We start from the raw sequence: 27,776 nt of genomic DNA, 5'->3' as shown, positions 1-27,776 counted from the left end.
TCCTCGGCCTCGTCCGGTCCGAGTGGGCAATCGTGAGGAGTATGAGGTGAGCAATATCCTGGACTCACGCCTGGTCCGCGGTCGGGTGCAGTTTTTGGTCCATTGGCGTGGTTATGGTCCAGAGGAGCGTTCCTGGGTTCCCTCCGCAGATGTCCATGCTCCTGCCTTGCTCCGAGCCTTCCACGCACGCTTCCCTCAGAAACCGTTTTTTGCTCCGCGGAGGAGGGGCCCTTGAGGGGGAGGTACTGTCATGGTCTTACCTTCTTGCTGTTCTCCTTCGTTTGACATGTGCTGGCGGCCATCTTAGTTTCTAGTAGCCTTCCACCCTGCGGCTCCTCCTTCCCACTGGGAGGAGCTGGATGCCTAGCTCATATATATAGGAGGTCTGTGGCTTCAGTTCCTTGCTTGGTCCTCCTGTGTTCACATGCTTCTAAGACTGCTGCTGCTTCTGGTTCCTGATCCTGGCTTCGTCTGACTACCCTGCTGGTTCCTGATCCTGGCTTCGTCTGACTACCCTGCTGGTTCCTGATCCTGGCTTCGTCTGACTACCCTTCTGGTTCCTGACCCCTGGCCTCTCAAAGACTCTGCTTCGGTTTCACCATCCGCTTGGACTTTTGCTTTACAGCTTTATTTTCAATAAAGCCTTCTTATTTTCACTTATCTCTTGTTGTACGTCTGGTTCATGGTTCCGTGACAACAAGATCATTGCCCCTTCTGTCAGAGATTGGGGTAATTCTTCGGTGGGCAGAGCTGAACCTTTCCCATCTATCTGCCGTTCATATTCGAGGCTCCCTCAATATGATAGCGGACCGCTTAAGTCGAGGATTACCGACCATGGAGTGGTCTCTGCATCCGGAGATCTTCAGGCAGCTAGTTCACAGATGGGGTATGCCAGAAGTGGATCTCATGGCAACCAGGTTCAACGCCAAGGTGATGAGGTTCTGTTCCCTCTACAGGGAAGACAACCCCCTGGCGATAGATGCTCTGTCAATACCGTGGAGGTTCAGGCTGGCTTACATCTTCCCTCCCTTTTCCATGATACCGAGGGTATTGATGAAAATCCGTCAGGATCAGGCCTCGGTAATAGCCATCATACCGTTTTGGCCCAGAAGATCCTGGTTTACCCAGCTCATTCAGATGAGTCGGGGACAATACTGGAGACTCCCCCCGGAGCAGACCCTGGTGTCGTGGGACACTCACCTCTGCCTAGATCTGCACAGGTTCAACCTGACAGCCTGGAGGTTGATCAGTCCCTTCCCAACATAGAAGGGCTTTCCGAGTCGGTCCTGAGAACTTTGTCGCATTCCCGACCAGAGTCTACAAAGAAGGCCTACTCCAGGATCATGAGAATCTTCGAGGCATGGTGTGATTCCAGACAGGTGGCGTCTGCAGATCCGCCCCTTCCTGCGATACTTCAATTTCTTCAGGATGGATTAGATAGAGGCCTATCTCCAGCTACCTTGAAGGTACAGGTTTATGCCATCTCGGCCTGTCTCAACAGGCCACATTCTCGGGACCCACTCATCAAACGCTTCCTGAAGGGAGCTGAAAGACTAAAGCCTACTATACTGAAACCTATCCCCCAGTGGGATCTTTCAGTAGTGCTCAGGGGGCTAGCATCTCCCCCCTTCGAGCCCTTGGAGGAGGTAAATTTTTAATTTTTGACTTTAAAGATGGTCTTTCTTCTGGCTATAGCTTCAGCCAAAAGAGTTTCTGAATTGCAGGCTTTCTCCGCAATTCACCCGTACATTATTTTTCTACAGGATAGAGTACTCCTGAAGTTTTTACCTTACTTCAGGCCTAAGGTGCCTACTTTCCAGAACATCAATCAGGTAATATCTTTACCAGTTTTGTTTACAGCCTCCTCCTCTGATACTCCAGCTAGAGACCCGCTGGATATTTCAAGATGCCTCCAGATCTATGTGGATAGATCTAGTGAGTTCAGGATAGATGAGAATCTTCTTATCCTGTTTGCCGGTAAGTCTAAAGGCCGTAAAGCGTCTAAAGCCACCATTAGTCGCTGGATCAAGGAGGCTATTATGGAAGCTTTCGTCTCCCAATCCTTAGATCCTCCTGAGTTTGTGAGGGCCCATTCTACTAGGGCGGTCTCCACCTTCATCTCCCATTATAGGATAGATGCTAGGATGGCAGAGTTTTCGGCTTTTGGGCAGACTGTTCTTAGTTCTGCCAGGCATGAGGACCCTCCCTAGGGGATTCTTCTTGCTATCTCCCCATCTGTGCTGCTGTTGAGGACGTAAGGGAATCGTTAATTTCTAACGATAATTTGTTTTCCCTTAGTCCTAACAGCAGCACACAAATATCCCACCCTAAATACATTATGCTTGTTAAAAACACGGTGGGCTGGGGGGTGATCTCCTCCCTTTCAGGGAGCTGAAGATCGTTTATTGGTTCTTGGGCTCATTAAAATTCCGCCGGTCCTACCAGTCCACAGGGGCAGTTAACCCCATCTGTGCTGCTGTTAGGACTAAGGGAAAACAAATTATCGTTAGAAATTAACGATTATTACACTCCAGAAATACATCCAGGCCCCTCTTGAACTCTTTTAGTGAATTCACCATCACCACCTCCTCAGGCAGAGTTCCATAGTCTCACTGCTCTTACCGTAAAGAATCCTCTTCTATGTTGAAGAAACCTTCTTACCTTTAGACACTGGTTTCTACAGTTTAGTTTGCTGTCCACTAAAATTCCTTTTCAATATCAATGTTAGGCTCATGCACACGAACATATTTTCCTTCCGTGTCCGTTCCGTTCTTTTTTGCGGACCGTATGCGGAACCATTCATTTTAATGGGTCCGCCAAAAAAACGGAAGTTACTCCATGTGCATTCCGTTTCCGTATGTCCGTTCCACAAAAAAGTAGAACATGTCCTATTATACTCCACATTATGGACAAGAATATGGAATGCACACGCACGTCATCCGTATTTTTTTTGCGTATCAGTGTTTTGCAGACCGCAAAATACACAGTCGTGTGCATGAGCTCTTACCCAGTGTTTTACCATTTAGTATGTACGGGTGACTTGCATTATTCCTTCCCATGTGCATAACCTTACATTTGTCAATGTTAGGCCTCTTGCACACGAACGTGTGTGCCCCGTGGCCGTGCTGCGGCCCGCAATGCACGAACACCCACCATGGGCCAGCTGCAGTGGATCACGGACCCATTCACTTTAATGGGTCCGCGATCCAGCCATTCCACAAAAAGATAGGACATGTTCTATCAGGACGAAACCCCACGGAAGCAGTCCGTAGTGCTTCCGTAGGGTTCCGTTCCGCATCTCCGGATTTGCGGTCCTATTGAAGTGAATGGTTCGCATCAGTGATGCGTAACGCACACGGAACGGTGCCCGTGAATTGCGGATCCGCAATATGGCAACGGAGCGCACACGTTCGTGTGCAAGAGGCCTTAAACCTTTCAGCCCCAGAGGGTTTTTCGTTTTTCACTCCCTGCCTTTCCGGGGTCATAACTTTTTTATTTTTCCATTCACATAGCCATATGAGGGCTTGTTTTTTGCAGGACAAGTTGTAGTGGGGAGCTGGAAAAAAATCCAAATGTGGTGAAACTGGAAAAACGCTTGCAATTCCGCAACAGTTTTATGGGTTTTGTTTTTTTACAGTGTTCCCTATACGGTAAAACTGACCTGTTACTATTATTCTATGGGTCAGTACGATATCGGTGATACCACAAATGTATAGTTTTTCTTGTGTTTTAATACTGAAAAAAATAGAAACCTTGAAAAAAATTATTTTTTTGATCACCATATTCTGACCGCTATAACCTTTTTGTAGTTATGGGTACGGAGCTGTGTGAGAGTTCATTTTTTGTGGGGTGATCTGTACTTTTCATAGATACTATTTTGGGGGGTGTATTTAAAATAGCAGAAACCCGGCGGCTATGGCGTCCACAGCACGTGCGAGCAGGCGCCATGTTTAAAGACCAGACTTCCGCCGTACATGTACAGCGGAGGTCCTGAAGGTGTTAAATATCAGAAATAAGGGTCTTGCTATGACATTACTTAATTCTCCTAGGATACAGGGGTGTATGCCATCTGGTCCTGGTGATTTGTCTATTTTAATCTTTTTAAGACGCCGCTGTACTTCTTCTTGGGTCAGACAGGACACTTTTAATGGGGAATTTATTTTTACATTCTGCATTTCATCTGACAGTTTATTTTCCTCAGTGAATACATTGGAGAAAAAAATATTTAATAGATTTGCTTTCTCCACATCGCTGTCTGCAACTCCCCCATCATCAGGCCTCTTGCACACGAACGTTGTGCATATGACGGTCCACAATATACGGGCACTGACCCATGTGCACTCCGCATCACGGATGCGGACGCTTTCACTTGAGTGCTTCCGTGGTGTTTCTGTCCGTGCCTCCGTACCGAAAAAAAACAGAACTTGTTCTATTTCTTTGCGGTGCGAACGGATCACGGACCCATTCAAGTTGAATGAGTTTTGATCCGTCCCGGCCGCCGCCTGTGCATTGGGGACCATAAATTGCGGTCCCCAATGCATGGAACGGATGCACAACGTTCGTGTGCAAGAGGCCTCACTCTGTAGTGGGCCAACACCTTCAGATTTATACTTTTTACCATTTATAATAATCGAAAAACATTTTAGGGTTGGGTTTTTAGTAGTGTTTTTCTCCTGTGAAGTGTGTGTTTTTTTGGGACAGTGTTGTGTTTTTCTGGCATTTTCCCTCATTCCCTGACATTTTTCTCCCACACACCTCCATTTTTAGGCCTATTGCACACGACCGTATGGCTTTTTAAGTGTTTTGCGGTCCGCAAAAAATACAGATGACAGATGACATTTGCGGAACGGAACATCTGGCCCCTACTAGAACAGTACTATCCTTGTCCGTTATGCGGACAATAATAGGACATGTTCTATCTTTGAACAGAACGGAAAAACGGAATGCATACCGAGTACATTGAAATGAATGGTTCCGTTTACGGACAGTATATGGAACACAAAAAATTGAATGTAAACAGAAAAAAACTTTTAGGCCTTAAATTTTTTTTTTGCAGTTTCAAAAATACATGCGCAATGCGCGTCAGCATTCTGCATAGGGTGCTTTTGCATGTTTTTTTTTACCAATGTTTTTTCCCAGTACGGAACATACAGTACTTTAACCACCTCCGGACCGCTGTACGCACAGACGCGTCCTGGAGGTGGTTGATTCATTCCGAGTGGACGCGCCGGCGCGTCCTCTCGCGATGGCCGAGATTTCCTGTGAACGCGCGCACACAGGCGAGCGCGCTCACAGGAACGGACGGTAAGAGAGTTGATCTCCAGCCTGCCAGCGGCGATCGTTCACTGGCAGGCTGGAGATGTGTTTTTTTTAACCCCTAACAGGTATATTAGACGCTGTTTTGATAACAGCGTCTAATATACCTGCTACCTGGTCCTCTGGTGGTCCCCTTTGTTTGGATCGACCACCAGAGGACACAGGTAGCTCAGTAAAGTAGCACCAAGCACCACTACACTACACTACACCCCCCCCCGTCACTTATTAACCCCTTATTAGCCCCTGATCACCCCATATAGACTCCCTGATCACCCCCCTGTCATTGATCACCCCCCTGTCATTGATCACCCCCCTGTCATTGATCACCCCCCTGTAAAGCTCCATTCAGACGTCCGCATGATTTTTACGGATCCACTGATAGATGGATCGGATCCGCAAAACACATCCGGACGTCTGAATGAAGCCTTACAGGAGCGTGATCAATGACTGTGGTGATCACCCCATATAGACTCCCTGATCACCCCCCTGTCATTGATTACCCCCCTGTCATTGATTACCCCCCTGTAAAGCTCCATTCAGACGTCCGCATGATTTTTACGGATCCACTGATAGATGGATCGGATCCGCAAAACGCATCCGGACGTCTGAATGAAGCCTTACAGGGGCATGATCAATGACTGTGGTGATCACCCCATATAGACTCCCTGATCACCCCCCTGTAAAGCTCCATTCAGATGTCCGCATGATTTTTACGGATGCACTGATAGATGGATCGGATCCGCAAAACGCATCCGGACGTCTGAATGAAGCCTTACAGGGGCATGATCAATGACTGTGGTGATCACCCCATATAGACTCCCTGATCACCCCCCTGTCATTGATTACACCCCTGTCATTGATCACCCCCCTGTAAAGCTCCATTCAGATGTCCGCATGATTTTTACGGATGCACTGATAGATGGATCGGATCCGCAAAACGCATACGGACGTCTGAATGAAGCCTTACAGGGGCGTGATCAATGACTGTGGTTATCACCCCATATAGACTCCCTGATCACCCCCTGTCATTGATTACCCCCCTGTCATTGATTACCCCCCTGTAAAGCTCCATTCAGACGTCCGCATGATTTTTACGGATCCACTGATAGATGGATCAGATCCGCAAAACCCATCCGGACGTCTGAATGAAGCCTTACAGGGGCGTGATCAATGACTGTGGTTATCACCCCATATAGACTCCCTGATCACCCCCCTGTCATTGATTACCCACCTGTAAAGCTCCATTCAGATGTCCGCATGATTTTTACGGATGCACTGATAGATGGATCGGATCCGCAAAACGCATCCGGACGTCTGAATGAAGCCTTACAGGGGCATGATCAATGACTGTGGTTATCACCCCATATAGACTCCCTGATAACCCCCCTGTCATTGATCACCCCCCTGTCATTGATCACCCCCCTGTCATTGATCACCCCCCTGTCATTGATCACCCCTCTGTAAGGCTCCATTCAGACATTTTTTTGGCCCAAGTTAGCGGAATTATTTTTTTTTTTTCTTACAAAGTCTCATATTCCACTAACTTGTGTCAAAAAATAAAATCTCACATGAACTCACCATACCCCTCACGGAATCCAAATGCGTAAAATTTTTTAGACATTTATATTCCAGACTTCTTCTCACGCTTTAGGGCCCCTAGAATGCCAGGGCAGTATAAATACCCCACATGTGACCCCATTTCGGAAAGAAGACACCCCCAGGTATTCCGTGAGGGGCATATTGAGTCCATGAAAGATTGAAATTTTTGTCCCAAGTTAGCGGAACGGGAGACTTTGTGAGAAAAAAATAAAAAATATCAATTTCCGCTAACTTGTGCCAAAAAAAATAAAATTCTATGAACTCGCCATGCCCCTCATTGAATACCTTGGGGTGTCTTCTTTCCAAAATGGGGTCACATGTGGGGTATTTATACTGCCCTGGCATTCTAGGGGCCCCAAAGCGTGAGAAGAAGTCTGGTATCCAAATGTCTAAAAATGCCCTCCTAAAAGGAATTTGGGCACCTTTGCGCATCTAGGCTGCAAAAAAGTGTCACACATCTGGTATCGCCGTACTCAGGAGAAGTTGGGGAATGTGTTTTGGGGTGTCATTTTACATATACCCATGCTGGGTGAGAGAAATATCTTGGTCAAATGCCAACTTTGTATAAAAAAATGGGAAAAGTTGTCTTTTGTCAAGATATTTCTCTCACCCAGCAAGGGTATATGTAAAATGACACCCCAAAACACATTCCCCAACTTCTCCTGAATACGGCGATACCACATGTGTGACACTTTTTTGCAGCCTAGGTGGGCAAAGGGGCCCATATTCCAAAGAGCACCTTTAGGATTTCACAGGTCATTTACCTACTTACCACACATTAGGGCCCCTGGAAAATGCCAGGGCAGTATAACTACCCCACAAGTGACCCCATTTTGGAAAGAAGACACCCCAAGGTATTCCGTGAGGGGCATGGCGAGTTCCTAGAATTTTTTATTTTTTGTCACAAGTTAGTGGAAAATGCTGATTTTTTTTTTTTTTTTTTTCATACAAAGTCTCATATTCCACTAACTTGTGACAAAAAATAAAAACTTCCATGAACTCACTATGCCCATCAGCGAATACCTTGGGGTCTCTTCTTTCCAAAATGGGGTCACTTGTGGGGTAGTTATACTGCCCTGGCATTCTAGGGTGCCAAATGTGTGGTAAGGAGTTTGAAATCAAATTCTGTAAAAAATGACCTGTGAAATCCGAAAGGTGCTCTTTGGAATATGGGCCCCTTTGCCCACCTAGGCTGCAAAAAAGTGTCACACATCTGGTATCTCCGTACTCAGGAGAAGTTGGGGAATGTGTTTTGGGGTGTCATTTTACATATACCCATGCTGGGTGAGAGAAATATCTTGGCAAAAGACAACTTTTCCCATTTTTTTATACAAAGTTGGCATTTGACCAAGATATTTATCTCACCCAGCATGGGTATATGTAAAAAGACACCCCAAAACACATTCCTCAACTTCTCCTGAATACAGAGATACCAGATGTGTGACACTTTTTTGCAGCCTAGGTGGGCAAAGGGGCCCATATTCCAAAGAGCACCTTTCGGATTTCACAGGTCATTTTTTACAGAATTTGATTTCAAAATCCTTACCACACATTTGGGCCCCTAGAATGCCAGGGCAGTATAACTACCCCACAAGTGACCCCATTTTGGAAAGAAGAGACCCCAAGGTATTCGCTGATGGGCATAGTGAGTTCATGGAAGTTTTTATTTTTTGTCACAAGTTAGTGGAATATGAGACTTTGTATGAAAAAAAAAAAAAAAAAAAAATCATCATTTTCCACTAACTTGTGACAAAAAATAAAAAATTCTAGGAACTTGCCATGCCCCTCACGGAATACCTTGGGGTGTCTTCTTTCCAAAATGGGGTCACTTGTGGGGTAGTTATACTGCCCTGGCATTCTAGGGGCCCAAATGTGTGGTAAGGAGTTTGAAATCAAATTCTGTAAAAAATGACCTGTGAAATCCGAAAGGTGCTCTTTGGAATATGGGCCCCTTTGCCCACCTAGGCTGCAAAAAAGTGTCACACATCTGGTATCTCCGTACTCAGGAGAAGTTGGGGAATGTGTTTTGGGGTGTCATTTTACATATACCCATGCTGGGTGAGAGAAATATCTTGGCAAAAGACAACTTTTACCATTTTTTTATACAAAGTTGGCATTTGACCAAGATATTTATCTCACCCAGCATGGGTATATGTAAAAAGACACCCCAAAACACATTCCTAAACTTCTCCTGAATACAGAGATACCAGATGTGTGACACTTTTTTGCAGCCTAGGTGGGCAAAGGGGCCCATATTCCAAAGAGCACCTTTCGGATTTCACAGGTCATTTTTTACAGAATTTGATTTCAAACTCCTTACCACACATTTGGGCCCCTAGAATGCCAGGGCAGTATAACCAAACCACAAGTGACCCCATTTTGGAAAGAAGAGACCCCAAGGTATTTCGTGATGGGCATAGTGAGTTTATAGAAGTTTTTATTTTTTGTCACAAGTTAGTGGAATATGAGACTTTGTAAAAAAAAAAAAAAAAAAAATAATTTTCCGCTAACTTGTGACAAAAAATAAAAAGTTCTATGAACTCACTATGCCCATCAGCGAATACCTTAGGGTGTGTACTTTCCGAAATGGGGTCATTTGTGGGGCGTTTGTACTGTCTGGGCATTGTAGAACCTCAGGAAACATGACAGGTGCTCAGAAAGTCAGAGCTGCTTCAAAAAGCGGAAATTCACATTTTTGTACTATAGTTTGTAAACGCTATAACTTTTACCCAAACCATTTTTTTTTTTTACCCAAACATTTTTTTTTTATCAAAGACATGTAGAACAATAAATTTAGAGCAAAATTTATATATGGATGTCGTTTTTTTTTTGCAAAATTTTACAACTGAAAGTGAAAAAGTCATTTTTTTGCAAAAAAATCGTTAAATTTCGATTAATAACAAAAAAAGGAAAAATGTCAGCAGCAATGAAATACCACCAAATGAAAGCTCTATTAGTGAGAAGAAAAGGAGGTAAAATTCATTTGGGTGGTAAGTTGCATGACCGAGCAATAAACGGTGAAAGTAGTGTAGGTCAGAAGTGTAAAAAGTGGCCTGGTCATTAAGGGTGTTTAAGCACTGGGGGCTGAGGTGGTTAATTAGGCTACTTTCTCACTTGCGGTAGCCTTTTCCGGCAGGAGAACAGCCTGCCGGATCCGTGCTACCGCAAGTCCACCGTGCTGGCGGAAGTCTACCCCGGCCCCATTCACTATAATGAGGGTGGGCCAGAAGGCCAACCGCAGCACGACAAACATGCCGAGAGGTGGCCGGACAAAAACTGCAGCGCGCTGATGATCTTTATCGTTTCATTTTGACATTTCTAGAAAAAAAAAAAAGCTTTGAATTTGTGTGAAATACCACTAAAAAGATGTCCTAGAATAAAGCACGTTTTTTCCATTACTTTTTTTTTCTTTTAAGGCATCATGCACATGACTGTATGTATTTTGCGGTCTGCAAAAAATACGGATGACGTCCGTTTGCATTCCGTATTTTGCGGAACGGAACAGCTGGCCCCTAATAGAACAGTACTATCCTATTTTTTCGTGGAACGGAAACGGAATGCACATGGAGTAACTTCTGTTTTTTGTTTTTTTTTTAGTTCCGTATACGGTCCGCAAAAAAAAAAAAGAGCAGACACGGAATAAAAATACGTTCTTGTGCATGAGGCTGGAAAAAAACACTAGCGTTTTTTATTCTATGAAATCTTTTTAATGGTAAAAAAACAAGCCACCCACAATTTGTATTTTCTTACACAAATTCTAAGCTTTTTATAGAAACGTCCAAATGAACCGATAAAGATCCCTTTTGAGGGTAGCATCCGCGATTATTTCCAGAAGGAGGTCAGGGGAGGCACTGCCTCTGGAGACATTGTCAGTAGACAAGTTTCAGGTCTCCAACCGCAGCCGTTCTGGAAGGAAATGCCTCACCTGGTGCCGCCTACTACTAATGTGTGAACGGAGCACAAGGCGCCGAATTTCGCAACCTTCTCACCACACAGAATAGCGAGGGAGGAAGTGAGGGAGAGGCCGGTATCTCGCTTCTCAGGATGGTGAGCACTCTGAAGTGAGGCGGCGGGACCGAGCCCGGCCGGAGCGGGAGGCGCAGGACGCTCGTAGACGCCTATGCACCTGGCGCAGGACGCTCGTAGACGCCTATGCACCTGGCGCAGGACGCTCATAGACGCCTATGCACCTGGCGCAGGGCAGAGCAGCTGCACTCCATGAGGAGAGTCTAAAGACTGTGGAGACACGGAAGGACCGCTACGTCTGTACATAGGGCGACAGGGGCCTCCGTGACTGCGCTCGTGCAGGTGTGACTGAGGGAGCTCCGAGGAGTGGTCGGGCTGCTATGTGAGATGAGGTGCAAGAACGGCAGTCTGGTGACACTATTCTGCTTGGCTGCTTTCTTCTCCCTGTCCTGGTACACAGCCTGGCACAGAGACAAAGGTGAGTCCACTTCAGGCCCCGTACATGTCCCCTGTGTATGTCATGTCAGGGTGGAGAGGACCTGCACCTGCTAGTATTAACCCCTTAGTGACCAGCCTGTTTTTGCCCTTACTGACCAAGCGTTTTTCTTCTTTTTTTTTTTTTTTCACCGTTGCGTCCCAAGAACTATACTTTTTTTTTTTTTTCTTTTTTCCCTTCTATATAGCTGTATGAGGGCTTGTTGTTGTTTTTTCCTTTTTCTGCAAAAGTTGTAGGTTTTTAATGGTGCCATTTTGGGGTACACACAACTTTCTCATGAACTTTTATTAACTCTTTCTGGGAAGGCAGATGGGGAGCAATTCTGCCTTTTAGTGACTGCCGTAAACCCCCCCCAAAAAAAACACGTATGGGTGGTCACTAAGGGGTTAAAGGGGTTGTTTCACTCCAGCCAGTGGCATTTATCTTGTAAAGAAAGGTAATAGAAGCCGCTTACTAATGTATTGAGATTGTCCTTATTGCCTCCTTTGCTGGCTGGATTCATTTTTCCATTTCATTATACGCTGCTCGTATACGTGGTTGCAACCACCACTGCAATCCAGCAGTAGTGGCCGTGCTTGCACACTATAGGGAAGGACGGTGCTTTTTTTTCCCAAATAGTGTCCAAGCATGACCACCGCTGCTAGATTGCAGGGTGGTCGTAACCATAGAAATAAGCAGTGTATAATCCAATGGAAAAATGAATCAAGCCAGCAAAGGAGGCAATATGGATAATAACAATATATTAGTAAGTGCCCTGTATTAAAGAGGACCTTTCACCTGTATAAACTATGTGAACTGAGTATGCTGCGATATAGAGCGGCGCCCGGGGATCTCACTGCACTTACTATTATCCCCGGGCGCCGCTCCGTTCTCCCGTTATAGGCTCCGGTACCTTTTGCTTTTTAAGTTATAGTAGGCGGGTCTTCCCTTGTCCTGTGGGCGTCTCCTTCTCCTAGGCTGCAGAGCTGGCCAATCGCAGCGCACAGCTCACAGCTCACAGCCTGGGAGGTTTTTTTCTGTGAGCTGTGATTGGCCAGCGCTGCAGCCTAGGAGAAGGAGACGCCCACAGGACAAGGGAAGACCCGCCTACTATAACTTAAAAAGCAAAGGTACCGGAGCCTATAACGGGAGAACGGAGCGGCGCCCGGGGATAATAGTAAGTGCAGTGAGATCCCCGGGTGCCGCTCTATATGGCAGCATACTCAGTTCACATAGTTTATACAGGTGAAAGGTCCTCTTTAACTTTGTCTACATGATACATGCCATTTGTTAAAGTGAAACAACCCTTTTAACGAGATATGTGGTCCTCAGCTCCGGGACCACTACAAGTCTACAGAATATTAGTGCTAACTAGAGATATGTGGTCCTCAGCTCCGGGACCACTACAAGTCTACAGAATATTAGTGCTAACTAGAGATATGTTGTCCTCAGCTCCGGGACCACTACAAGTCTACAGAATATTAGTGCTAACTAGAGATATGTGGTCCTCAGCTCCGGGACCACTACAAGTCTACAGAATATTAGTGCTAACTAGAGATATGTGGTCCTCAGCTCCGGGACCACTACAAGTCTACAGAATATTAGTGCTAACTAGTGAAGTTTGGTTCTCAGCTCTTGGACTACTCTAGGTCCACTGGACTTTAGTCCTAACTAGAAACGTGTGACCCTCAACTCCAGGACCACTACAAGTCTACAGAGTGTAAGTCCTGACTGGAGATGTGTAGTACTCGGCTTCTGGACCACTAGAAGTTTACATGACATTAGGATCCATTCACACGTCCGTATGTGTTTTGCGGATCCGCAAAAAACACGTACAACGGCAGTGTGCGTTCCGCATTTTGAGGACCGCCCATCGCCAGCACTCTCATAGAAAATGCCTTTTCTTGTCCGCAATTGTGGACAAGAATAGGACATGTTCTAATTTTTTATTTTGCGGAACGAAAGTGCGTATCCGCAAATGCGGGTGCGGACAGCACATTCCGGCCCCATTGAAAATGAATGGGTCCGCACCTGTTCAGCAAAATTGGAATTGTGAATGGACCCTTAGTCCTCCTAACTAGTTATGTGTGGTTCTCAGCTCCTGTGTCACTACAGGTCTACACAACATTAGTCCCAACTAGTGATGAGTGGCTCTCAGCTCTTGGACCATTCCAGGTCTACTGGACATTAGTCCTAATTAGTGATTTATGGTTCTCAGCTCCTGGGCCACTACAGGTCTGCAGGACATTATTCCTAAATAGTGATTTGTGGTTCTCAGCTTTTGGACCTCTCCAGATCTACAGGACATTAATCCTAATTAGATATGTGTGATTCTCCGCTCCTGTGTCACTACATACAGGTCTGCAGAGCTTTAGTCCTAACTAGTTATGTATGGTTCTCTTCTTGTGGGCCACTTCAGGTCTACAGAGCATGAGTCCTAGCTAGTGATGTGTGGTTCTTCACATCTGGGCCCCTCCAGGTCTACAGGGCATTAGTTTTAACTAGTGATGTGTGGTTCTCAGCTCCTGTGCCACTCCACGTCTACAGGTCATTATTTCTAACTAGAGATGTGTGGTCCTCAGCTCCTGGTCCACTACAGGTCTGCAGATCAGGAGTCCAAACTAGTAATGTGTAGTTTTCCACATCTGGGCCACTCCAAGTCTACAGGGCATTAGTTCGAACTATAGATGTGTGGTTCTCGGCTCCTGTGCCACTAAAAATCCACAGGACATTAGTCCTAACGAGAGATGCATGGTTTTCAGCTCCTGGTCCTCTACAGAGCGACAGTCCTAACTAGAGGTGTGTGATCTTCAGCTGCTCTGTCACTCCATATCTACAGGGCATTAGTCCTAACTAAAGATGTGTGGCTCTCGGCTCCTGTGCCACTACAAGTCAATGGGCATCCACTGTAGATAAGCTTGCTGTAGATAAAATTGGCTTTATTTCCCAGCTTTTTTCCTTATGCCACAAAACCATGTGGCCATTGGTTGCGCGGGTGTGGCTGGGCCTCATGTTGGCAGCTGCATCATCGAGCTGTACCCTATGGGTACGTTAACACAGTGCAAGTTTTCAGGCAGGCTTATTAAAGGGGTTGTCCGGGTTCAGAGCTGGACCCGGACATATCCTCATTTTCACCCAGGCAGCCCCCCTGACTTGAGCATCGGAGCAGTTCATGCTCCGATGCTCTCCTTTGCCCTGTGCTAAATCGCGCAGGGAAAAGGAATTTTGTTTTTGAGTTCCGGTGACTTACCGGGCTCTCCATGGGGCTGCCATGCGGAGGCTCCCGCCCATCAGAGCCGGTGACATCACCAAACACACTGCTGGGCGGAAGCCTCCACCCGGTAGTGTTATTGTAAATAAAAGAGCCCTGGAGCATGAAATGCTCTGATGCTAACATCAGTGGGGCTGCCTGGGTGAAATTATGGGTATGTCTGGGTTCAGCTCTGAACCTGGACAACCCTTTTGTTCCCTAAACTGACTCCTCCCCTTTTAACCCCCCTCCATCATTCTTTAGAAATGAACGCCATTTTCTGACTGTAATCCCCCCTCTTAAAATGTTTTTCCCATCTTAGGATACTTTCACACTTGCGGCAGCAGGGTCTGGCAGGCTGTTCCAGCGGGAGAACAGCCTGCTGGATCCGTGCTAACGCTAGCCCAATGTGCCGCCGGAAGTCCGCTCCAGCCGATTCACTATAATGGGCGCTGGCCGGAGGTCCGGCCGCAGCATTGCAAACATGCAGAGAGGTGGGCGGACAAAAACAACAGCACCATTTTTACAAAGAGGCGGCAGATTTTCTTTACACTAAGGGCTCTTTCACACAAGCAGATCCCGTGCGGGTAATCCGCTGCGTGAAAGCGAGCCAAGTCCGGCTCCGGACAGCAGAGACACGGAGCATTAACATGATTGATAATGCTCTGTACCTCTCTGTGATCTTTTAACTACAAAATCACAGTGAGATAAACTTGTCACCGTGATTTTGTAGCAAAAAGATCAGAGAGAGAGGCACAGAGCATTATCAATCATGTTAATGCTCCGTGTCTCTGCTGTCCGGAACGGGGCTTGGCTCTCTTTCACGCAGCGGATTACCCGCACAGGATCTGCTTGTGTTAAAGAGCCCTAAGCCCAATGCATGGCTACACTCACCCAGTCCTAACAAAATCTGGTCCTACCTCATCCAGTGTGTCGCTGGCGTCAGCGTGATGTCTGCTGGATCCAGAACAATGTCCCTGTGGTGATAGGAAAAAAAAGAATAATCACATAAGGAAGGGATGGTGACTGTCCCCTGTGAAATCACCAGCAGGGGGAGCTGTGCTGGCCTTTAAGACTGAGCCATGCCAATGTATAGCAGGGTAATCTAGGACATTTCCCCTAGGTGCTACCTCACAGTACTAATCCCCACATTGTGGCCCCTCTCAGTATTAATGTCTACCTTGTGGCCCCTCACAGTAATTAAAGAGGACCTTTCACTAGAATAAAAAATGTAAACTAAGCATACAGACATGGAGAGGGGCGCCCAGGGATCTCCCTGGGCGCTGCTCCGTTCTCCCGGTATAGGCTCCGGTAGCAGTGGCGGATTACAATAGGGACGTTCGGGTCGGCAGCCCCGGGCCCAGCACCGCCCCGAACGCCCACATACTGCGTCGGGGCACGGGAGCGCATAGCTCCCTGTCCCGTCGCCTTTCACCACCATAGGCTTCAGGCCTAGGCCTGAAGCCTATGCGGTAGTGAAATCCCAGCGCAGGCGTGCGTGATGACGTCATCACGCGCCTGTGCCGGGACACAGCACATTGACGTGTGCACGCCTGCCTCATCCCGCCTTCGTCTGTGAGCAAGTGCCTAGCCCTGGATGGTGAGTATTTAGCTTTTCATTTTTTTCCCCATTTTTTAATTTTTTATTTAATGTGCCTACTTTGGGGGACATGTGGGGGACGACACACAGAGGAGGACATATTAGGGAAGAGACCTCTAATACATGGGAGGGGGAATGTGGGGGCTGTGTGGGGGCAAATTATTATGGGAGGGACTACTATGTGGGGGCAAATTACTATATGGGGCAGTGTGGGGGCAAATTACTATGTGGGGCAGTGTGGGGGCAAATTATTATGTGAGGGACTACTATGTGGGGGCAAATTACTATGGTGTGGTGGAAACTATTGTGTGAGGGCAGTGTGGGGTAATTGCTATTGTGTGAGGGCAGTGTGGGGTAATTGCTATGTGGGGACAGTGTGGGGACAAATTACTATGTGGGGGAAACTATTGTGTGGGGTAATTGCTATGTGGGGACAGTGTGGGGGCAGTGTGGTGGAAATTACTATGTGGGGGCAGTGTGGGGGAAAACTATTCTGTGGGGGAAATTGCTATGTGGGGGCAGTGTGGTGGAAATTACTATGTGGGGCAGTGTGGGGCAAATTACTACGTAGGGGAAATTACTGTGTGGGGGAAAATTACTGTGTGGGGGCAAATAACTATGGGGGGATTACTATGTGGGGGCAGTGTGGTGGAAATTACTATATGGGGGTGTTGCTATTGGGTAGGCACTCTAGGGGCAATTCTATTATTTTTGGGGACACTATACAGGGATTATTGCCTGCAGCACAATAGAGGGTAGTATTATTACTCGGGGGACTCTAGGGGACATTATAGCTGCTGTGGACACTATAGGAACATTTGGGGTAATTTATCAAACTGGTGTAAAGTAGAACTGGCTTAGTTGCCCATAGCAGCCAATCAGATTCCACCTTTTATATTTGACAGCTCTTTTGGAAATCCAGTTCTACTTTACACCAGTTTGATAAATGACTCCAATTATATCTATTAGGGTCACTATTTTTTAAGCAGTATAGTACCTTGGACATTGGGGAGCAAAACGGGCACAGTATTGGGAGTGGCAGCAGGATGACACTGTGGGGACACCAGGATGAGGAGGTTGATGGGAAAAATTGAGAAATCTAACGTGTCTGTGTTACAAACTGTCTCCCTGCTTCACTCTGAAAACGAACAGCCTGGTAGTGACGAGAACTGCCGGGGGAGTACAACCCCCCCCTGCCTCCTGCTGCCCCTCATGTTTGAAGAGCACTCTGACATGAGGGGCCCAGCGTTCTCACTGTACTATATTCCGGGCCTTCCAGAGCGCTTCCAAAAGGAAGGACGAACAGGAGTCTCACTCAGACCTTAAGGGTCCATTCACACGTTTGTAGTGTATTTCAGATCCGCAAATTGCGGATCCGCGATACACCGGGCCGGCTCCCCCGTAGAACTGCTTATTCTTGTCCACAATTGCGGACAAGAATAGGACATGTTCTATTTTTTTCTGGAGCCGCGGACCGGAACTTCGGGGCCGCACTCCGGAAATGCGGATGCGGACAGCACATCCACTCCTGCCCCATAGAGAATGAATGGGTACGCACCCGTTCCGGATAATTGTGGAACAGGTGCTGACACATTCTAAAGGACGTGTGACTGGACGCTTATTCAAATGACAGGGAAATGCAACACACAAAATAACCCGAACAAAATACAAAAGGGAAAGAAAACTTCAAGTGGCTATGGCAGCACCAGGAACTCAGCCGAGATCCACACACCAGCTATCCACAACTTAAACTGAAGCTATAAACCACATAGCATAGTGGGAGAAACAACAATAAATAGAGACGGTTAATTGACCATAATAGCCACACCTGGGGAAGGAAGGTGTGGCGAGCACCAGTAACAACACAGACGTCATTTGATCCAAACGGAAAACATGTCAGATCAAACCACGTGTTGCCAGTCTCACAGATCTCCTGCCACATATCGCGGGAACGTCCGTGACACTTGGCTTGTTTGCCGTGCTACGGCCGGACCTCTGGGCCGCCACCATTATAGTCAATGGAGGCGGAGCGGACTTCCGGCGGCACGGTGAGCTAGCATTAGCACGGATCCAGCAGGCTGTTCCCTTAGTGTGAAAGTAGCCTTAGACATTGGGGGCATATCACTAGGATGGGAAAGCCTCTTTAATGTATTATCTCATGCGGTGCCTTTTGCACTATTCTATTTAGTACAAATAGGGGTTATAGATTGTAAGCTCTTTGAACAGGGTCCTCACTTCTAGTGTTTCATTTGTATATTGTAATCATGTGATGTCTACTTTGTTTTGTACATATACCCTCTGAATTGTACAGCACTACTGAATATGGTGGCGCTATATAAACTAGGATTATTATCATTAAATCTTTACTGTCCTGCAACTGTGCAAAAACCTTTGTATTTGCAGAGATATAATGGTAATTGCAGCAAAAAAAAAAGGCAATTAGACCCCACTGTTTGAATGTACCCTCAATGAGCTGAGGGGCTCCTGAGGATGAGTGGAGCCACTCCAACAGAGCGGCCGCACTTGGCGGATATGTTGTACATTTTCCGCTGGGAAATTGTGTGCAGAAAATCTATAACATGTTCAGTGGGTGAAATAAAAAGTCTCATCTATTTACAGTACTTGCTGCAGAAATTTCCACAAAGGAATCCATCATATCACATAAAGGGGTATTCCAGTAGGTAAAAGCTGTCCCCTAGAAACTCCAGAACTCCCATGCAAATGAATAGAGCAGCAGGGGGTACGGTACGGGGCCCTTGTTCTCGCAGTCCTAGCAGTAGGACCCCCACCGTTCTCAATCAGGATAGGGGATAACATTTACCTACCAGAATACCCCTTTAACATGCAGTACATGTCAGTGGATGCGGGCGAAATCCACAGCAGTCCTGTTACACTGTTAATTCTGCAAGAAAGTCCACTACTGCATGTGGCGTAGCCACCGCAAAACTTGTGACTGAAAAGTCGCATGTGAATTTTGATGCCGATGTTGCTGCAAATTTGCCAGGGATCTCACACTCTGGATTGTAAAGGGTGAAATTCTGGGAGGAAATCCAGCACATAAATGGACACTCATCACAGATTCTGTTGCGCAAAACCAGTTTGAAGCTTTTTTTTTTCCACTTGTGTTTTACTGGTGCTTTTCAGTTTGTCATTTTGTTCAGGTGTTTTTGGAGTCTACACAACTGACTTTAAAATGTCCACAAACCAAAACCCGGTGTATGTATGTAGAAAAAAGAACGCCAGAAAAACGCTGCTAAACGCTCAGTGAGAGCCGTTTTCTAGTTCGGGTCATTAAACCATAAGTGTACGGAGAACATTTTGACGTTGCAGCAGATCAGCCATGTAAAGTGTGTAAATAGATATAACCTATATATAAAAGCTGAGGAGGCCTCATGCACACGACAATATTTTGTATCAGTGTCTGATCCACGTTTTTTGTAGATTGCACATGGACCCATTCGTTTCTATGGGTCTCTAAAAAACAAAACGGATAGCAGACAGATGTCAGCCGTGTGCTGTCCACATCCGCCTGTCCGTTCCTCAAATTATAGAACATACAGAGATCACCGTATCTGGCATAGTTGGATAATGCCTAGAACCACCATATCCACATATAGCTACAATAGGATCCGGCAGTGATCTGTTAGCTTTCCGCCATAAATGCTAGGTTTCCGCTAGAGCAAATACTGCTGCCTCCAACGGCTTAGTCCAGCCGGCATCTGTGCCTGAACACTCTGCTGGATCTCCTAGTGTGAACTTAGCATAGGGCCTTGTTCACATTACGTCCTCAGTGTCCGTTTACCATAGGCTCCTGGGAAAGCTCCTGGCACATCCATTAAACAGATACAACCTAGGCAAGGGCTACACGGTGACACTGGTCGTGGCCAGGATCGCTGAGTAGCGGTGATCGCATAGAAATGAACTGGATCGCCGCAGCAGCTGCAAGAAATCTAACATGCCTGGATTTCTTGCGACGGCCACTGGGAACTTGGAAGTGGCCCTGGAAAAAATAAAATAAAAGTGGCCCCAAGTTGTAAGTGGGTCCTGATTGATGAGGGGTCCGGGCAGCACAAGTAAGCAGGGCCAACAATACCATAGTGCAACACTGCCCCAGTTTAACCAAATACCACAGTGCAGCACTCCATACTGCCACCCCAGCCACAGTATTGAACCGTATCACTGTCCTGAGGGCAGCAATTAAGTTGAATTCAGAAGAACGCCTTGTCACTGGCTGGCTGGGTGCCTAAGCACCTGATGCTCCTTGCATTAATTAATGCTGAGAGTATCGGATAGTTATGTACCTGGCCGGTGGCCTGAGGCGGCCTCGGGTGGCCCGCTAGGCATCGGCGCACTGGGAAATTTCCCTGTAGGGTCTATGGCCAATCCGCCTTCAGGATAGGTTATCAATATCAGATCTGCGGGGGTCCGACACCCGGCACCCCCGTAGGTCAGCTGGTTGCAGAGAAGGTCGTGCATATATTTGTGATTACTCATCAACTGGCTGCGAAGTATTTTGAGCAGACGGTGTGCTAACTGCAGGACACATGGCAGAGGGTTTGTTTCCAGACAGATCTATACAGGTCAGGCTGGGGCCCTGGCTGTAAGGCCTCCTGCACACGAACGTGTACGCCCCGTGACCGCAAAATGCGGGCCGCAATGCACGAACACCGACCATGGGGCAGCTGCAGGGAATCGCGGACCAATTCACTTTAATGGGTCCGCGATCCGGCCGTTCCGCAAAAAGATAGGACATGTTCTATATTTGTGCGGAACGGAAGTACGAGACGAAACCCCACAGAAGCACCCCGTAGTGCTTCCGTAGGGTTCCGTGCTTCCGTTCCGCACCATTCCACATCTCTGGATTTGCGGACCCATTCAAGTGAATGGGTCCGCATCTGTGATGTGGAATGCCCACGGAACGGCGCCCGAGTATTGCGTATCCGCAATACGGCAACGGGCAGCACACGTTCGTGTGCAGCAGGCCTAATGCAGATGTTAGATATACTGTATAGATGTGACAGGTCGCCATCTACTGTGGCAGCGCTAGTTCAGCGTGGGGTAGAAGTACATGAGACTGGGTTTAGTGTGGGGTCAGAACACCTTCGCTCCTGCTTTCAGTGCTTAGTTTTTTGCCACTTCACCCATCCAGTGATTTCAGGTATTAGGACACTTGTGCTGTGACGACTGCCAGGCTGTACACAATGATAGGATGTTATTAATACAGCATGTGCCAATGCCATGCCAACTGCTTCTTTTTTTTATTTTTCCATCTGGAAGTGTATTGCATTGAAGAAAATGTCCATGGAAACTGTGATCAGTTCCTGTCTTTATTTGTAATCTAGATAGGGGTGTGGATTTCCGCATGATATTACCAGTTCCAAGACCTTCCCCTCCTGTGTGCTCCTTGCCCCGGTCTAAAGCTACCACTCGAGGTATTTCAGTTATGTACGGTATATGCTAGGATTAGTACATAACGTATGTGAGACGGAGAACGCAGAAATTGGCTGGGAATTCCAGTGTGAACGGCTAAAGAAAAAAATCATCTATTATTTAGGCATTTAGTCATTTACTGGTATTGCAGAAAACCCTTCCTGCCTGACATTTCCTGCGGTAGGAAAGGAAACCACGTGCAACCAATTCATAGCTCCTAGTTACTGTACATGGATTTATACAGCTATTCAAGCCGAAAAGAACCACTAACTATAATGATGTGGGGCTAATGCCTGTAAAGCGCTAAGGAATAGGTCAGCGCTATATAAGTGAATAAAATAAATGTATGTGTGTAAATAATAAGGGGTATTCCGCTTTATTTATATTGATGGCCTGTTCTGGGGATAGGTCATCAATATCAGATTGGCAGGGGGCCAATTCCCGGGACCCCTGCCGATCAGCTGTTTGAAGAGAAAGCAGCGCTTGTACAAGCGCTGCCTTCTCTTCAGTGTTTGTGCAATGAAGGGGAGCAGTAACAATTTAAAATTTTAATTTTTAATGTGTCTATTCTCCCAAGGGAGTAAAAGACCCCTTACAAAAAAAAAACACACTAAGAGACAGACAAGACCCTTGGAGGGTTGTGCCGCGTATTAGACACTGCGCACCAATCCAGGTGGCAACCTCCCTAGGCCTATGGTGATAGATACACAGGCCTATGGTGGAGGAACCATGTGATTCCTAGTATCTAGAATCTACGAGATAGTAGGGAATCAGGTAATTAAGAAATGGAACGGTCTTACCAGTTCTTAAGAGGGCCTCACTTGGATAACCATATGTAATGGGTTAATGCAGGAGGAGGTCACAAGGAGCAAGTAGGTACTCCGTCAGATGTCCATAGATGAAAAAGAGACATCAGAGGTGTCCAGACGGCCGGGTACGAGAGTAGCCTCAAAATAGAAACTAACCCTAGTACCTCCCTGCTTGACCTAACCTAGCCCTAGTGACCTAGCACTTATTGTGCTTCCTTCCTTCACTTATGGTCTTTTGAGACCTTATCAACTGAGCATCTTTACCGGCCTTGTTATACAGTATCCTGTCCCTAGTCACCCTTTGTTAGGGTCACCTAGGGTTTCCACATCAGGGCAAGGTTCCGGACGGGGCCACCCCTTGCGGGGCACGGACCCCGTGATAGGTCACTAGGGCTAGGTTAGGTCAAGCAGGGAGGTACTAGGGTTAGTTTCTATTTTGAGGCTACTCTCGTACCCGGCCGTCTGGACACCTCTGATGTCTCTTTTTCATCTATGGACATCTGACGGAGTACCTACCTGCTCCTTGTGACCTCCTCCTGCATTAACCCATTACATATGGTTATCCAAGTGAGGCCCTCTTAAGAACTGGTAAGACCGTTCCATTTCTTAATTACCTGATTCCCTACTATCTCGTAGATTCTAGATACTAGGAATCACATGGTTCCTCCACCATAGGCCTGTGTATCTATCACCATAGGCCTAGGGAGGTTGCCACCTGGATTGGTGCGCAGTGTCTAATACGCGGCACAACCCTCCAAGGGTCTTGTCTGTCTCTTAGTGTGTTTTTTTGTTTGTAAGGGGTCTTTTACTCCCTTGGGAGAATAGACACATTAAAAATTAAATTTTAAATTGTTACTGCTCCCCTTCATTGCACTTGCTTTATCTTCCTGAGCGGTACCCAGGCGAACTGCCCCTGCAGTCATATATCCTGGGAAGACACTAATTATATTTCTCTTCAGTGTTTACCTGCAGTGGTGGACAGGTGTAATTACATCTCAGCTGTCCCATTCACTTCAAGAAGAACGGGTTCTTCCTGTTTGTGTGAATACTACAGAGCTGCCCCATTGAAGTGAATGGGACGCAGAGTTGTAATAACATCGGATCACTGCTGTGGTTGTGACGGCGGGCAGGTAAACGGCGAAAAGAAGACGGCGCTGATGAGCGCTGTGGATTCTTCAAACAGTTGATTGGCGGGGGTGCTGGGAGTCAGTATCCCGCCGATCTGATATTGATGACCTATCCGGAGGATCAATATGAAAAGAACAGACAACCCCTTAACACATTGACCATTTACCTGTCAGCAGCAGCATGGCTCTCACATTCCCCCATCAGTGGTTTGATCAGTACCCAGCCTACCCCCTTCCTCCAAATCCTCACAAGTTAACCAATTCATGCAATTAAAGGGGTTTTGCTAATTTCCCCTGCCTTTTTTTTTTTGCCCTTTAACCAAGGACATGACTGTCTATAATGATGAGTATACACTTAAAGGGTTTCTGTCATGAGAAATAACGTTATGTAGCTGACCGACCCTAACGATGTGCTGATGTCAGCAGTACATAACAGTATGCCTCTAGGTGCTATTAGGGCGTTGCTTCAGCACCTAGAGGCTCGGTCTACGCACCCTTTGGCACGCCCAGGTCCAGTTGATTGACTGTGTTATACTATTCCTCAGAAGTGATTCGTACCACATCTTTTGTGTCTTTTGTCATATTTATGTATTTAATAAAATTACTGTTTATTTTAGCCTGTTGAGTCTGTTTGCTTTTTTAGGATTACTTCATGATGCTGAGCTGGCTTCTTTAGAGTCAGACAATTTTGCCCAACATTTATGTGGGTTTTTCTTGCGTATGTTAACCACAGACGCTCCTGTATCTGTGGATGCTGCTAATGAATGGGCTTCTGACTTCTGTCATGTTGTGCACCATTTTTCAGCGGGTTCTTATTGCTATATTTGGTACACGTCAGTCACAACCAACATATAGCAGTATGTGACTCTGTGTTTCCCAGTGCAAAACGCTCTGGGAGTCCAGGCCTAGGGTCAAGGAGGAGATAAAGAAGTGCTGCAATATTTTTTTACTTGTTTTGTGCATTTTCTCTGTTTTCTCTCTTGTTTGTGCACTTTCTATAGTAAAAAGCCCGCTGGCGTAAGATGCAGCCAATTTAACCTCCCTGGCGGTCTGATTATGTCAGTAATTTTGTACCCAAAGCGGTACATTGTTTTGCATGGAAATTTGTTGTTTTATATTGTAGGCCTGTAATTCTTAGGAATTACTCACTTAAAGGGAACCTGTCACCAACTTTATGCTGACCGTACTGAGGGCAGCATAAATTAGTGACAGAAATGCTGATTTCAGCAATGTGTCACACATGAGCTAAATAAGTGGTTGCCGAGAACCAGCATCTTAATCATTGCAGACTAGGCCTGGAAAAGAGTCAAATCTACCTGAGAAGAGTCCTAGTTATTCCTAATCTCCTGCTCTCCTGCCCACCTGCTGATGATTGGCAGTTCTCTCCTAGAGAGAAAGGGAGAAAACTAGGTAGAAGACGGTCAGTCATCAGCAGGTGGGCAGGGAGGGCAGGAATTCATGAATAACCAGGACTCTTCTCAGGTGGCCGGGACTCTTTTCCAGGCCCAGTCTGCAATGATTGTGATGTTTGTTCTCGGCAACCACTTACTTTTAACCCATAATTGACAGACCGCTGAAATCAACTCACCTGTCTCTACTTTATTCTGCCGTTAGTATGGGTGGCATAAAGTTGATGACAGGTTCCCTTTAAATCTGTCTAAAAAAAATCTAGTAGACATTCCAGGTATGATAAAGTTTCAAACTAAAAATCATAAATTCCTTTCGGATTCTCTTTCCATTATCATCTCGCTTTGAGCAACAAACCACGCACATCCATTTTTTCGAATGGTGGGATGTAGTCCATGAAGTGACGACCAGTCAGGCATTACGGGTTGACTACATCAACAGCACGGCGTCCAGGTCTCTTCACAGCCATTGATGGTGTTTGGTGGTTCACAAAGATCTCTTCAGCAACTTTCCAAATGAAGTCAGAATGAACCAGAGGCTTGTCACTCTTTTCTCTGCGCAGAATGTAGGCATTCCACAAGCATTGCTCAAGAAGACCTTCCTGTAGTACTTCTTTTGCTGTTTGCGCATTGCTGGGTAGAATGTAATTGCTTTGTCGACCCCCTCCCATGGTTTTATTGTAGTCTATCGCTACTTTCCCACCTTTTCGTGTGTGCCATAACAGTCGAGGTATTATGAACAGTACTCAATGGGCACACATATTTTCTGTCATGCCAACGCAGTGCCATCATCTTGCCTTTCTGCCAGGCAACCGTTTCTCCAGTTTTCAGCTTCTTCTTGCAAAACATTGATGGCATGTCACGGCGGTTAGCCCTAACGGTTCCATAGTCATCGGTTTTGTTTTTTAGAAGAAACTCATAAAATTCAGATGTATAAAAGTTGTTGGTTGTTACACAATAGCCCTGATTTAGCATTGGTTCAATGAGTGTGAGGACGGAAGATGCTGACATTCCATAGTCGCTGTACTTTGGATTGAATGTTGTGCCTTTTCCAGTGTATATAACTGAATTCCAAATGTAGCCAGTTGACGATTCGCAGAGCATATAGGGTTTTATGCCAATTTGTGCCCTCTTTGATGCAATGTACTGTATTCAACTGAGCCGTCCCTTGTAGGCCATTAGACTTTCATCTATGCTGATGTCTCTTTCTGGCACATACAGTGGCGGAAATAATTATTTGACCCCTCACTGATTTTGTAAGTTTGTCCAATGACAAAGAAATGAAAAGTCTCAGAACAGTATCATTTCAATGGTAGGTTTATTGTAACAGTGGCAGATAGCACATCAAAAGGAAAATCGAAAAAATAACTTTAAATAAAAGATAGCAACTGATTTGCATTTCATTGAGTGAAATAAGTATTTGAACCCTCTAACAAAAAAAGACTTAATACTTGGTGGAAAAACCCTTGTTTGCAAGCACAGAGGTCAAACGTTTCTTGTAATTGATGACCAAGTTTGCGCACATTTTAGGAGGAATGTTGGTCCACTCCTCTTTGCAGATCATCTCTAAATCCCTAAGGTTTCGAGGCTGTCTCTGTGCAACTCTGAGCTTGAGCTCCCTCCATAGGTTTTCGATTGGATTAAGGTCCGGAGACTGACTAGGCCACTCCATGACCTTAATGTGCTTCTTCTTGAGCCACTCCTTTGTTGCCTTTGCCTGTATGTTTTGGGTCATTGTCGTGCTGGAACACCCATCCACGACCCATTTTCAGTTCCTGGCAGAGGGAAGGAGGTTGTCGCTCAGGATTTCACGATACATGGCTCCGTCCATTTTCCCATTTATGCGAATAAGTTGTCCTGTGCCCTTAGCAGAAAAACACCCCCAAAGCAAAATGTTTCCACCCCCATGCTTGACGGTGGGGACGGTGTTTTGGGGGTCATAGGCAGCATTTTTCTTCCTCCAAACACAGCGAGTTGAGTTAATGCCAAAGAGCTCTATTTGGTCTCATCAGACCACAGCACCTTCTCCCAGTCACTCTCTGAATCATTCAGGTGTTCATTGGCAAACTTCAGACGGGCCTGCACATGTGCCTTCCTGAGCAGGGGGGACCTTGTGAGCCCTGCAGGATTTTAATCCATTGCGGTGTAATGTGTTTCCAATGGTTTTCTTGGGGACTGTGGTCCCTGCTAATTTGAGGTCATTAACTAACTCCTCCCGTGTAGTTCTAGGATGCTTTTTCACCTTTCTCAGAACCATTGACACCCCACGAGGTGAGATCTTGCGTGGAGCCCCAGAGCGAGGTCGATTGATGATCATTTTGTGCTCCTTCCATTTTCGAACAATCGCACCAACAGTTGTCACCTTCTCTCCCAGCTTCTTGCTAATGGTTTTGTAGCCCATTCCAGCCTTGTGCAGGTCTACAATTTTGTCTCTGACATCCTTGGACAGCTCTTTGGTCTTTCCCATGTTGGAGAGTTTGGAGTCTGCTTGATTGATTGATTCTGTGGACAGTGTCTTTTATACAGGTGACTAGTTAAGACAGGTGTCCTTAATGAGGGTGACTAATTGAGTAGAAGTGTCTAACCACTCTGTGGGAGCCAGAACTCTTAATGGTTGGTAGGGGTTCAAATACTTATTTCACTCAATGAAATGCAAATCAGTTGCTATCTTTTATTTAAAGTTATTTTTTCGATTTTCCTTTTGATGTGCTATCTGCCACTGTTACAATAAACCTACCATTGAAATGATACTGTTCTGAGACTTTTCATTTCTTTGTCATTGGACAAACTTACAAAAT

General features: G+C 46.2%; 1 protein-coding gene across 1 annotated transcript in view; it reads left to right on the top strand.

Annotated features, from left to right (window-relative positions):
- Positions 1-11,069: 11,069 nt before the first annotated feature.
- MGAT4D (MGAT4 family member D) overlaps positions 11,070-27,776 on the top strand; it is a 229,055-nt gene continuing 212,348 nt past the window's right edge. Inside the window, exon 1 of the mRNA XM_040418478.1 lies at positions 11,070-11,359. Within this exon, the coding sequence (XP_040274412.1) occupies positions 11,269-11,359 (91 nt within the window). The 5' untranslated portion in view covers positions 11,070-11,268. The remainder of the gene's footprint in view (positions 11,360-27,776) is intronic.

This window comes from Bufo bufo, chromosome 2 (genome assembly GCF_905171765.1).
Source record: "Bufo bufo chromosome 2, aBufBuf1.1, whole genome shotgun sequence".
NCBI lineage: Eukaryota > Metazoa > Chordata > Amphibia > Anura > Bufonidae > Bufo > Bufo bufo.
The sequence above is the reverse complement of the archived record's forward strand: the minus strand, read 5'-3'. Positions and strand labels throughout refer to the sequence as shown.